Source organism: Mytilus californianus, unplaced genomic scaffold (assembly GCF_021869535.1).
Source record: "Mytilus californianus isolate M0D057914Y unplaced genomic scaffold, xbMytCali1.0.p SCAF_2, whole genome shotgun sequence".
Taxonomy (NCBI): Eukaryota; Metazoa; Mollusca; class Bivalvia; order Mytilida; family Mytilidae; genus Mytilus; species Mytilus californianus.
In genome coordinates this window covers 44,419,866-44,432,926 of record NW_026262668.1, presented here as the reverse complement: position 1 = coordinate 44,432,926, position 13,061 = coordinate 44,419,866, and the positions used below count along the sequence as shown (strand labels likewise).

The window sequence follows — 13,061 nt, the reverse complement described above, 5'->3', positions numbered from 1 at the left end:
AATATCTAGATGATAACAGTGAAGATACGTGTAATAAAAGTTTGGTGTATCTTTCGAACAAGAATCAGCAGTTTAGTGTCCTACTCGGACAGACAGTTCTTTTTTAAATTGAATGACCAAATAGTCCAGTAAAACGAGTTGGAATTACCAATTTATTTAAATGGTTTTACAATCAACCATTCGTATAGCCGGTCCATATAGAAACGAATTCGAATTATCGAATCTATATAAAAGATTTTTTTTGTAAAATAAATAAAAACGTAAAACATGTACTGGATAATGTGTACTTTTTTTTTTATAATAACAGCAGTTCCAACTTCTCATCTACTAGTATACGGAAACTATTGATTGATTGAATGGTTATTAATGTCCGGTAGCAAATATTACATCATGGCACACAGGACGAGATACGTTGACGTGATGTGAAAATGAACTATTCGTGTTGTCAAGACCTACATACTTAGTCAATATTGAACTAGTTCACAAGGTAACAGTCATTATTCCCGGATCGATACGAGTTGAAGAGTCTTCATTCTAGTAAGATGAGTGCTTTGGGGCGAAGCGGAAAATAATAATTTCAAGTTTTTTTTTTGTTAACCCTAAAGGGATTATGTTTTTTTTGCACTCAAAGCAAGTATACGGTATGGTTGTGGTACCAACAACTATGTAGCTGGTATTTTCTAAACAATGCCCGTAATATAAACAGTTCCTCTAAGTTTACACCAGTTGTATGTATTTATCGTACACATACATGTTTTACAGGATTAAAAATTCCGCTGCATGTGTATTCCTCTTGCTTTTATTCTTTGTGTAGTTTTTAAAATGCATACATAGAAAGACCAATTCCTATATGTTAACTTTGTTCCTCACTCTCTCTTTTTTTTATTATTTTTTTTTTGTGAAAACGACGTGGATGCACGTGTTGCCGTGCCTCCGGGTAGCTACGCCCCTGTCTTTCATCAAGGTGGGAACTTGAAAAAATAGAGAAATTCCAATGTTTCCTTCCATCCACTTGAATGCTTGAAAATAAAAATCTTGTCACCTTAACAAAAAAAAAAAAATAGTTAGGATTTAAAAAAAATAGGATTTTCATGCCTACAACATTCTTAATTTGAAAATTATATTTTATAGGTATAAACAAAAACAATCACATTATGGCAAAGTGAATGATCATACTTTTCAATTAAAACTAGAATTATAGAAATGTGTTAAATCAGAAAGAACCTAACAGGTATTGAGTACGGGGTTGCAGCATACATTTTATACCTTTTAAAAAACGCGAACCTGATAGAGCGCATGGCAACTGGTGTATTTACATTGAAACTATGGATTCATACCATTACATTCATGTTTTCAATTATTGTTTTCTCAATTTCTAAACTGTTATTTGTTTTAAATAATCGTAATGTATTTACAAAAATTTCTATTCAATAAAGGGCACCGTCAACCGCGGAAATAGAGTATAACCACAGGACTACAATAGATAGGAAATGATTGCAATTTTAGCTCAGCATAAATATTTATTGTTAACTTCATAAACCTCCGTGTAAAACGTGAGTGATAGTATGACATAGATTTGAGAACTAGTAAATAAGCGTTTCTAATTTTCTTGTGTGAGAATATTTTGTACAAATTGTAGTACAGAGTTATGTACATGCACGACGTATCCCTTCATGAGTTATCAAAACTGAAAGCACATACATGTATCCCTGGCTGTATAGTGCTGTGCTAGCTCAATCACTTATAAGTTTTATGGTCAATTATTTGGACTTTTGGAAGCAAGGACAAGGTGCTCGATCGTTTAATTTAAATGAAAATAAACTCAAATTTAGAAATGGTTTTACGATTATTTCAGGAATTAAACAAATGAAGTTACTTATGATTGGGACAAAATAACATGAATACATGTATTCTGATTAACTAATGGAACTTAATTTTCTGTAAGAAAATTTGATGTTGTTGATTTTATCCAAATGCCAACAGGTTGAATCACTACGATTTGACTTACGACTGCCTGTTAACACTCGTAAGTTTACGATCAAACTTACGATAAAATTCTACTTACGATTGTTTATGAAACGGTCAAAAACTTACGATTTGACATACGACCGACGTAAGATCTAAGATTGTCGTACGATTTTTTGTGAAACGATGGCCTGGAGATATAATTCAAATAATATAAAAACACTTTTTTTATATTCATTATGAAAATAGCAAAATGTGATATGATTGCTATTGAGACAACTCTCCACCAGAGACAAATTACATAAAAGTGAACGACTATGGGTATTACAACGTTTAATTGATTTGGACGAAATTCCATCTATGTTGAGAAATATACGACCGTATTTTTCATATCTTTCAAATTTGATTTCATGCAACTTAGTAAACATTTTAGCCATACAAGTTTGTTTGTTTGTTTGTTTGTGTTTTTTATATATATATATTTTTTTTCAGCTACCCGTTATTATAATTACATGGTTGTCAACATTACTAGATTTTAATCACCATTTTCTACATTGTTTTACATTTTAGGAAATGCTTGTACCAAGTCAGGAATATGACAGTTGTTTTCCATTCGTTTGATGTGTTTGAGCTTTTTATTTTGCCATTTGATAAGGGACTTTCCGTTTTGAATTTTCCTTGGAGTTCGGTAGTTTTGCTATTTTACTTTATATTAGTAAGACAGTTTTGTTTAAATACATTTCGGTCAACTTCACATCAGTGGGAAATAAATTTTGCTACTTTCAATCCATCATTGTCATTGCTGCTCCCTTTTCGGTAAATTATTGCCCATTTCGGTATATATATATATAATGACTCCCTTTAGGTACATTATTTCTCAATTTCGATACATTATTTTTCCATTTCGGTCCATTTCATTAAATTTTGGTCCATTTCGATAAAAAGACCTCCCGAAGATAAAGTGCATCTTTTTATCTAAAGAAAAATAGTCACAAAACAACTATTTTTTTGCTCACCTGGCTAAAATGAAGGGTCAAGTGAGCTATTCTCAACACTTGGCATCCGTCGTTCGTTAACTTTTACAAACATCTTCTCCGCTGAAACTGCCTCGCCAATTTAAACCAAACTTAACTACAATCGTCATTGGAGTATCTTGTTTAAAAAATTTGTCCGATGATCAAGTCTGCCAACCAAGATGGCCGACATGGCTAAAAATATAACATAGGGTAAAATGCAAATTTGGTTATTATCTAGAAAACCGCTATAGTTAGAGAAAATCTGAGAATGCAAATATTTTTATAATGTTGAGATCTACCAACTTACCATTTACATCAAAACTTTCAGGCAATTTCTTAAAGGAGTTATTGTCTTGAAATGGCGAATTGTCCCATTTTTTCCCATTTTGCCTGTTATCTTGAAAACATTAATAGATACAGCCAAACTTTAAATTGCATAAATGATCAACAAGACAAAATATACACACAATTCCAATGACTTTAATCGTCCGTCGACTCTTTATTTCAGTTATTTCCCTAAAATGGCGATTTTTACCATTTTTTTGCGTATTTACCTATCATGTGGAAATAGAAACTTTGTAAAACGAAAATCATCAGAAAGACAAGACCTACAAATTGGTCAACTTTGCCGAAATCTTCATTTGACTTCTTATAAAAGTTATTGTCCTTGCATGACGTTTTTTACATTTTTTGGGGTTATTGTCCATCTCATTTTGAAAACTTTAATAGCCAGAGAGAAACTGTAGATATCAAAAAGGATCCACAAGACAAGACCCACAAACAGGTCAATATTGGTTTTCCCGTTTGACTGGTTTTACACTAGTAATTTTTGGGGCCCTTTATAGCTTGCTGTTCGATGTGAGCCAAGGCTCCGTGTTGAAGACCGTACTTTGACCTATAATGGTTTACTTTTATAAATTTTGACTTGGATGCAGAGTTGTCTCATTGGCACTCACACCACATGCATCTTCTTATATCAATATTGCCGAAATCTTTGACGGTCGACTCTTTATCGATACCTGTTGATAGGTTCATGTCCATGGCTTCTGTTTTCTGATTGAAAAAAATCAATACCCATAATGGGGAGACAATTTTGGCGAAAATCGATATCTGACTATGACAGTTTAGGCGCATAAGAAAATCTTAACTTTTAGAACCTGTGTGCTTTGATTTCTCGAGATTTATTTTGGTATCATAAAAATAGATTGAATAAAAACTAAATGTTGTTCATAGTTCGCTGTCAAAGAAAATTTCTACATGACAGCTAACTGTTCAATTTTTGCTTTCTTTGACCTACATTCGTACGAAACTAAATGTTAAATTCCTTACTTTACATAAAAAATTGTTTCCGACACGATTTGAGAACTTCAGCTGTGTTGGAGACGAAAAGTTATGCATTGAACATCTTGACAGTAATATTTGGATTACACATTTTCATGCCCTGATTTTAAAATGTAAGATGAAATGGTGTAAACGGATAATGACATTTCCAAACAGGAGAAAAAGTGCTATTGTTATTGGTCTGATTTTTGTGTCGATGGGACTTATTTGTTTACATCTTTTAGGAGAAGTTCACAAACTTGAAAATGCAAGAGAGCGATTAGGTAAATATTAAATAGCAATCGAAACCAAATTATATGGTATTCAAGGCTGGAATTTCATTTAGCCAATCTTAATATATATTTTTATTTTAATAACATGTTTAACATCTGCCAAAGACTGGCAAAGTACATGTATGATGCTATTTATGAATCTGCAACACAAGACCCAAGAATTTGACAAACTTGAACTATAACAATAGCTTTTTCTTTGTGGCTAGATTTTTACGGGAATTGCTGTGATGTCCAGTAATGGCAAATTCAAGTTACTTCAGCTCTTGTTAAAAAGGCATTTGGTCAAATCGTCAACAGACGTTGTCGTTGAACAGTTGTAGTCCATTCGATTCTTAGACTTAGTTAAATAAACATATAATTTTACACTTTTGGTATTTAGCTGAATTTTTTCTCCGATTGACCTTAGATCTGCTCCGAATAACCTTCTGACGTCAAGTATTAATCACTTTTTCATTATGACTTCAAATCTTTTAAATTGTGATGTCAACTTTTACGGGAACTTGTGTGATATTAAGTCATGGCTAACAAATTTGCATACAAGTGTAAATATGTCTATTGATAATGTTGGATAATCAGTTGAAATTACCAACTGATTATCAATTACTATCGGTTGACAGCAACCAACCGGCTATCGGTTATAATCGCATTATTATGCCTTGCCCTTTTTTTAAATGAAATCATGCATTTAGTGACATTGTACATGTCTAATGCGTATATTCCATATCATTGCAGAGTTTTATATGTTCATATTTGATCTTTTGTTTCCTTTTCATATTTTATTTAGAAATTAAAACAGTGAATCAATTAGAATCCAGATTCAGATTGAACATATTTTGTCTTATAATTACAACATTTATTACCTTGAACAATGACACTAAAATTTCTAAATTTCAATGGTATTACTCACATTTTAATTTCAGATACATAGCTGTATAAAAATTTGAATGCTCCTCATTGAAAAAAGATATATAAAGTATTTAACTTTAAGCAATTTAAAATTAATCAAAAAAAAAACAAACAATGCATTAGCATTGAAATATATATATACATTTAACTAAGGGGATCCAACCAATATGTTATTATTCGTGTAGAATGCTTATTTTCCATGTTTGTGATCATTATTCTTCTGTCAGCTGTGTCATTCCTGCGTCTGTACTTATAATTGCAAGAATTCTGAATTCTTACATAGTTGATCTCAGATCTGTCATTCGTATATATTTCAATGGAGGACAAACCGGGAAAATTTACAATAAACGATGTTTGACAAGCAATTTGGAAAGGAATATGACATTTTTTACGCAACAAATTGATGAAATATTGATAAAAGGCAATTTGCACCACGTTCTAATGTAGCAAAAAAATTATTTTGTCTCTAAAATCAGAATGATTTCATGTACGCTCTCGAGTAACAACTACTAATTATAACAAGTACCTTAATTGAAAGAAAGTATTTCATAAAAAGTTATTTATTTTAAATAGCATACGATCAATTTGTATAGTCAATGCTTTTACCATGTTTATAAAGAAAGAAATTGGTTATGTCTTTGATTACAGGATGTTTGACATTGTTAATATTGTCATCGACTGATATTTTTCGTTACAATTTGTTTGACTGTGCATGTAAAATGCACCACGGAAACGGACCGGAAGTTGATATGTTAAAAGTCCGGAAACTGTAACGAAAATCGATTGAACAAAATCCCAATCGATTATCAACATCGCCAGGCCCAACCAACTGATTTCCGACTTATTCCGATCATCAGAACAACACTATCTATTGGCAACTCTTCTTCTTCTTCAGGTATACAACATAACCAGGATAATGAAGATTTCTTGTCATTTTGCATGCATGATATTTACCAAAAGTTATTTCTTTTGTAAATACAAAACAAATAGTATTTAAATTTCACAATGTGCAGCATGTAGTGATTAAAATTAACAATATTTACAAAATTTGGTATCTTGTTTATATCTGTTGACAGACAACATCTTTTGTAAGGTGTGCTCTGAAGCTGTCAACTGTGTTTGACTGTACTGTGGCTATTAATAGCATGTTCCTTTGAAAGATGGTTCATGTATGTAGGAAAAAGACTATTTATACATGTACATGTATCTTTCCTTTGTGGTTAGTATATGTCTGTAAGTATTTGGGCGATTTTGTCTTGTTCTGCTGTCATTTGGTAATTTTATTTCAGATGGTATAGCAATAAGGCCATAAATGACTAATCAGTCTGTATTGTCGAAATTGTCAGTCAACTCCTTATTAGAATTTTGCGTTTTTGCCTTATATCTTAAAAAATATAATAGATAGATAGAAACTTAATTAAGCGAAAATGATCAGCAAGACAAGATCTACAGTTAAGACTATATTGAGGAAATCATCCAAGGACTCTATATTGGAGTTATTGCTCTTTAATGATGATTTTTACCATTTTTTTATTTTTGCGTTTTGCATCATATGATAAAAATTATAATAGATAAATAGAAACTTTAAATCACAAAATTGATCACCAAGGCAAGATCTACTAACAAGTCAAATTTTGTCAATATAGTTAGTAGACTGTCACTCTTTATAGGAGTGATTGCCCCTAAATGAGGATTTTTTTTCCCTCTTTTGTGTTTTGAGGAAAAACTAAAGAAGATAGAGAGAAACTAAACCGACTAAATGATCAGCAATACAAGATCAACAAAACAGAGATTTTTGTCATGAAATCTATTCTCGTCTACAATGTTGGAGAGTGTCCTTTGTTGAATATGCACATAGACTAAGGTGAGCGACACAGGGTCTTTATAGCCTATAGTTTAAATGCAGGAGCAGTGTTTGCATGCTTCAAATCTTTCACCTGACTCTATTTTCTTAATGAATATTAATGTACAATGTAAGTATTGGTGACACTTGCTCTTTTAATTCTTTTAGTACTCTACCATTTATATTGTCAGGTCCACATAGTTAAGTTTAGATAGTAACTTTCTAACTCCTGTTTTTCTAATAGATGTTTGTGTGGCATTTCAAGATGTGGGCTAGTATCTTTGTCTGGGATATTTGTAATTGATTCATTTGTGAAAATGGATTGAAACTGTTGGTTTGAAATGTTTGCTTTTTACTCTGTTTCAGTTATTAAAATGTCATCCTTTTTTAAAGGTGCAATACCTGTACTATCTGTTCTTGTACTTTTAAGACATGTATAGCTGAATAAGTTTTTTGGTTTGATGTCAAGTGTTGATCAGCATCGTAATTTACAGGTAAATCACAAATTAATTTTTCTTTATAGTTCCAGTACGTATACCCTGTTCATAGTTCTATTTTTACTTGCTTTTTATGTTTTTGAATTTTTCTGTATTTTTCTCTCTATTACTATATGCTTTATTAAAAGTATTAATAAGTTTTTGTAATTTGTTTGTAAATCCCAGGTACATGTATATGTAGGGTAATTTTGATTTCCATTGTCTTCATGATCTTACATGTATAATAATGGTTTTATAAGGTGATACCTTAGGAAAGTTTAATCCGCATTAACATGATAAAACCAATTTTTAACCAACAAACATGCAACATGCACTTTTGGTTACATGAGTATAATAAATATCTAAGACCTTCAATAAACATAAAGTGCCACCAGCAAATTTATAACAGTTTATTTGACAAGACTTTTTCATTTCTATCTCTTTCCCTCTTCAAGGCAATTTATCACATCTACAGAAATAACAACCGCTCTCCCCTGTTCCTTATTTTTTGTCTATAATACTGTATTCTCTATAGCTACAGGTTTAGGGTTATAATATGTACATGTACACAACTGTATATTTTAGAACCCCAATATTCTCTTTTTTTTTTTTTGCCACTTTTTCCATATTTCTTTATTTTAATATTTTGTTTGTTCAATTATTCTTTTTTTGAGGCGGGTCTGTGTTGATGTTAAAAAAATATGTTTTTGTCCTCATCATGTTTCAATCACTTAAATGCTTCATGTTTTGGCACTGAAAAGAGGAAATTTCTCCTTAGAATATAATGTAGCATGTAAGTAGTAAGTGGGCCTCGAGTTGAAAAAGGGAAAAAAAACATGGAAAAAGGAGATATATATATATTACTTGCAACACATCATGTTAACAATGGGCGCTAAAATAACTACATCCTGTGACCAATTAATCAGACTCAAAAGAGGATGGGATGTACCGAGAAAAGTCCTCAAATTTAATAAATTTGATTGGGAAAAAATAAAAAGACTGATTTAGATTAAGAAGAACACTTATGACACTAGAAAAAGATTATGATTCAAGTAATGTTGATCCATTGTGAATCACCTTTAAAGTATAAAGTGTAAACACAGATTACATGTATGCCACCTGACAACTGCAAGTATTCATCTTCAGTGTCACATAACTTTGTTTAAATATCAATCAGCAATACGAAAATTCATTTTAAAGTAGAAAGGAAAAACGCAACAATTTATATGTAATTTTTTGGAGACAAAGAGTGCATTTCTTTCTAACACAAAAGATGCAAACAGCTAAGCGTGCACATGTTTTGATCATTTGTTTCTAACATACGTTTGCAAAGAAATTTACATAAACTTTGACAAACTATGCACTCGCTAAAAATGCGTCTACAGTTTGTCGTTCATCGTTTGTTTGTGCAAATGCTACATTTGTTTCTAACTTAAGATTTATTAGGTATGTTGGTTGAAGGAACCACATTTAATTATGACCAAAATAAGTCTGTTTAGTATTTACCAACAACATTTGCATGCATGCATTATTGAAAGTTCAAACAGGGTCAGTAAACACTTATGAAACGATGTATTTGTTTCTACTTTTTTAGCGTTCAGCAAACGATGACATATGCCACACAACGTTTACAAAATTTAGGTTAGAAAGAAATGCACCCAAAGTCACTATCTATTGGTCCCAGGTTAACTAAGGAACTACCATAATAAAACTTTTTTAAAGGAATCTTTATTTTGGTAATTTCTTCTGTTGTAAACTTGAAACTTGAAAATGAAAAAAAATGAACTCTGTATTAATTTTGAGCATCTAAAGCTCTTTTCTTGATCATCTTCATCAGGAATGCTCAAAAGCAAACATTTGAAAGCCAAGGATGTTTAAGGCTAAACGCATGAAGAGCAATATGACCAAAATGGACCTAAAAATAGCTAAATTTGTTGATGGTCAACTTTGCCTATGTATTGGAACCTTACATTTACATGATGTAGTTTCTTCATAATTTCTTAATTTATCAATGACGAAATTTACAAAAAGTTTGTTATAAATCAAGTCAGTACTAAAGCACTGACTACTAAGCTGATGTTACCTTGAATTGGGGTTCTACAATTTACCAGCAGTGGTATTGACCCAGTACTAATAAATAAAAAAAAAAAACCCACTTTATTAATTTCATTTAAACACTTTTCCGGATTTGCCTTCATCAGGAACACTCAAAATCCAAACATTTGAAAGCCAAGAAACATGATTTGATAAAAAATATTAATTTTTAATTTAACAGAAATTGTTATATTAATTTAGTGACACACTGAGGTTGACACAAATTCATCTCATTTAATTGTATATCAAGTTTGTTTTTTGCCATTTATACCAAATCGCAATGGAAAAGTAAAATAATAATTTAATTTATGCACACAATTCTTCTCCAATCTATCTACCAGTGATTTCTTTCACTTTGTACTGGTAAGTCATACATGTACATTGTACAAGACACATTTTCAAACACCTGCATAGATTTTTCCTATTAAAAACTTTTATATTGGAGCTTAAACTGACATAATTAACATGATTAACCTGTGATTAATAGCTGGAAACCTTTTAACGGCAAATATTTTAAGAGTTTAAAGTCATAAATTATATGGCCATTGGCTGTACTTAAGAGCATGATGTAGCATTCTAAAATAATATTTATGTTACCCATAAAGAATATTTGAAAAAAATAGCAATTTAAAAAAGTTTGTTTGATAGAAAAATCTTGAAGGTCTGTTTATCAGAAATATAAAATACATTTATGTATCATCCTAAATTGTCATCTGACATCAATCGTCACTGAAATATCATATGGTCCTACATTTATGTACTTTTTCACTTATTGGAATAACCGAACAAACTATCATAGATCTCTTTTACTATTCTTTAATGTACATGTATCATTTGTACTTTCAGAGGCTAATTTAGGGGGGTATGTGGTTCATGTAAGGTACACTATAAATGTAAGGTACAAAATAAATTTAATATGTACACTAGGAGCGTATATGTAAGTTAATCTATAAATGTATAAAAATGTAAGGTACTTTATAGCTTGCTGTTCGGTGTGAGCCAAGGCTCCGTTTTGAAGGCCATACTTTGACCTGTAATTGTTCAACTTTTTATACGACCGCAAAAAATTTTTGCGGTCGTATATTGGTATGACGTTGGCGTCGTCGTCGTCCAGCTTCGTCCGAAGACACATTGGTTTTCGCACTCTAACTTTAGTTTAAGTGAATGGATCTCTATGAAATTTTACCATAAGGTTCAGTACCACAAAAGGAAGGTTGGGAATGATTTTGGGGGTTATGGTACCAACAGTTAAGGAATTAGGGGCCAAAAAGGGGCCAAAAATAAGCATTTTTGTAACTTCCAGACATAACCTGTGTGTTAGTGTATAGATCTCTCTGACATTGTTCCACAAGGTTCCATATCACACAGGGAATGCTGGGATTGATTTTGGGGGTAATTGCCTCAAAATATTAGGAATTAGGGGCCAAAAAAAAGGGGCAAAAAACAAGCATTTTTCTAGTTTCATGACAATAACTTGTGTGTAAGTGTATGGATCTTTCTGAAATTGTACTACAAGGTTCCATATCACAAAGGGAAAGCTGGAATTGAGTTTGGGGGTAATTGCCCAAAACGTTTAGGAATAAGGGGCCAAAAAGGGGCCAAAAATAAGCATTTTTCTAGTTTCCAGACAATAACTTGTGTTCAAGTGTATGGATCTCTCTGAAATTGTACCACAAGGTTCCATATCACAAAGGGAATGCTGGGATTGATTTTGGGGGTAATTGCTTCAAAATATTAGGAATTAGGGGCCAAAAAAGGGGCAAAAAACAAGCATTTTTCTAGTTTCATGACAATAACTTGTGTGTTAGTGTATGGATCTTTCTGAAATTGTACTACAAGGTTCCATATCACAAAGGGAAAGCTGGAATTGAGTTTGGGGGTAATTGCCCAAAACGTTTAGGAATAAGGGGCCAAAAAGGGGCCAAAAATAAGCATTTTTCTAGTTTCCAGACAATAACTTGTGTTCAAGTGTATGGATCTCTCTGATATTGTACCACAAGGTTCCATATCACACAGGGAATGCTGGGATTGATTTTGGGGGTAATTGCCTCAAAATATTAGGAATTAGGGGCCAAAAAAGGGACAAAAAACATGCATTTTTCTAGTTTCATGATAATAACTTGTGTGTTAGTGTATGGATCTTTCTGAAATTGTACTACAAGGTTCCATATCACAAAGGGAAAGCTGGAATTGAGTTTGGGGGTAATTGCCCAAAATGTTTAGGAATAAGGGGCTAAAAAGGGGCCAAAAATAAGCATTTTTCTAGTTTCCAGACAATAACTTGTGTTCAAGTGTATGGATCTCTCTGAAATTGTACTGCAAGGTACCATACCACAAAGGGAAGGCTGGGATTGAGTTTGGGGGTGATGAATCATAAGGGGGTTCAAAAAATTTGGGGGGGGATATTTTTTTTTTCCTTTTTTTTTTCTTTTAAAATTTTCCATTTTAAGTTGGTTATTTCTGTTTTATATTTAAAAGCAAATAATAATGATATGGTAGGAGATACACACCAAACAGGATGTGTAAATTATTATATAATAAGTATTGTGCAATAGCAAGAAATTTTCAATTGCACAGTATTGCACAATAGCAAGAAATCTTCAATTGCACAGTATTGCGCAATAGCAAGAAATCTTCAATTGCACAGTATTGTGCAATAGCAAGAAATATCCAATAGCACAATATTGCACAATAGCAAGAAATTGTCAATTGTACAGTATTGCGCAATTGCAAGAAATATTCAATTGCACAGTATTGTGCAAAAGAAGATACTTCGTATAAGTTGCTTATTTCTTGACCAATTTCAATGGGGTTTTATTCTTGAATTCTTGGGGTTCTTTAATATGCTGATTCTAACTGTGTATTAAGTTTTTGGATTTTGGGCCCCGTTTTTAAATTGGTCCACATTGAGGTCCAAAGGGTCCAAAATTAAACTTTGTTTGATTTCATCAAAAATTGAATTATTGGGGTTCTTTGATATGCCGAATCTAACTGTGTATTTAGATTCTTAATTTTTGGTTCTGTTTTCAAATTGGTCTACATTAAGGTCCAAAGGGTCCAAAATTAAACTTAGTTTGATTTTAACAAAAATTGAATTCTTAGGGTTCTTTGATATGCTGAATCTTAACATGTATTTAGATTTTTGATT

At 31.9% G+C, this 13,061-nt stretch overlaps 1 protein-coding gene and 1 long non-coding RNA gene across 3 annotated transcripts in view; both read left to right on the top strand.

Moving 5' to 3' along the window:
* LOC127728007 (uncharacterized) overlaps positions 1-13,061 on the top strand; it is a 106,383-nt gene that overhangs the window by 27,358 nt on the left and 65,964 nt on the right. The gene's annotated exons all lie outside the window — the stretch shown is intronic.
* LOC127727991 (heparan sulfate 2-O-sulfotransferase 1-like) overlaps positions 4,241-13,061 on the top strand; it is a 64,580-nt gene continuing 55,759 nt past the window's right edge. The window contains exon 1 of one of the 2 annotated variants that reach the window (XM_052235142.1): positions 4,241-4,585. In XM_052235142.1, coding sequence (XP_052091102.1) covers positions 4,441-4,585 — 145 coding nt within the window. In that variant the 5' untranslated portion in view covers positions 4,241-4,440. The remainder of the gene's footprint in view (positions 4,586-13,061) is intronic. The other variant, XM_052235143.1, reaches the window with a different exon arrangement.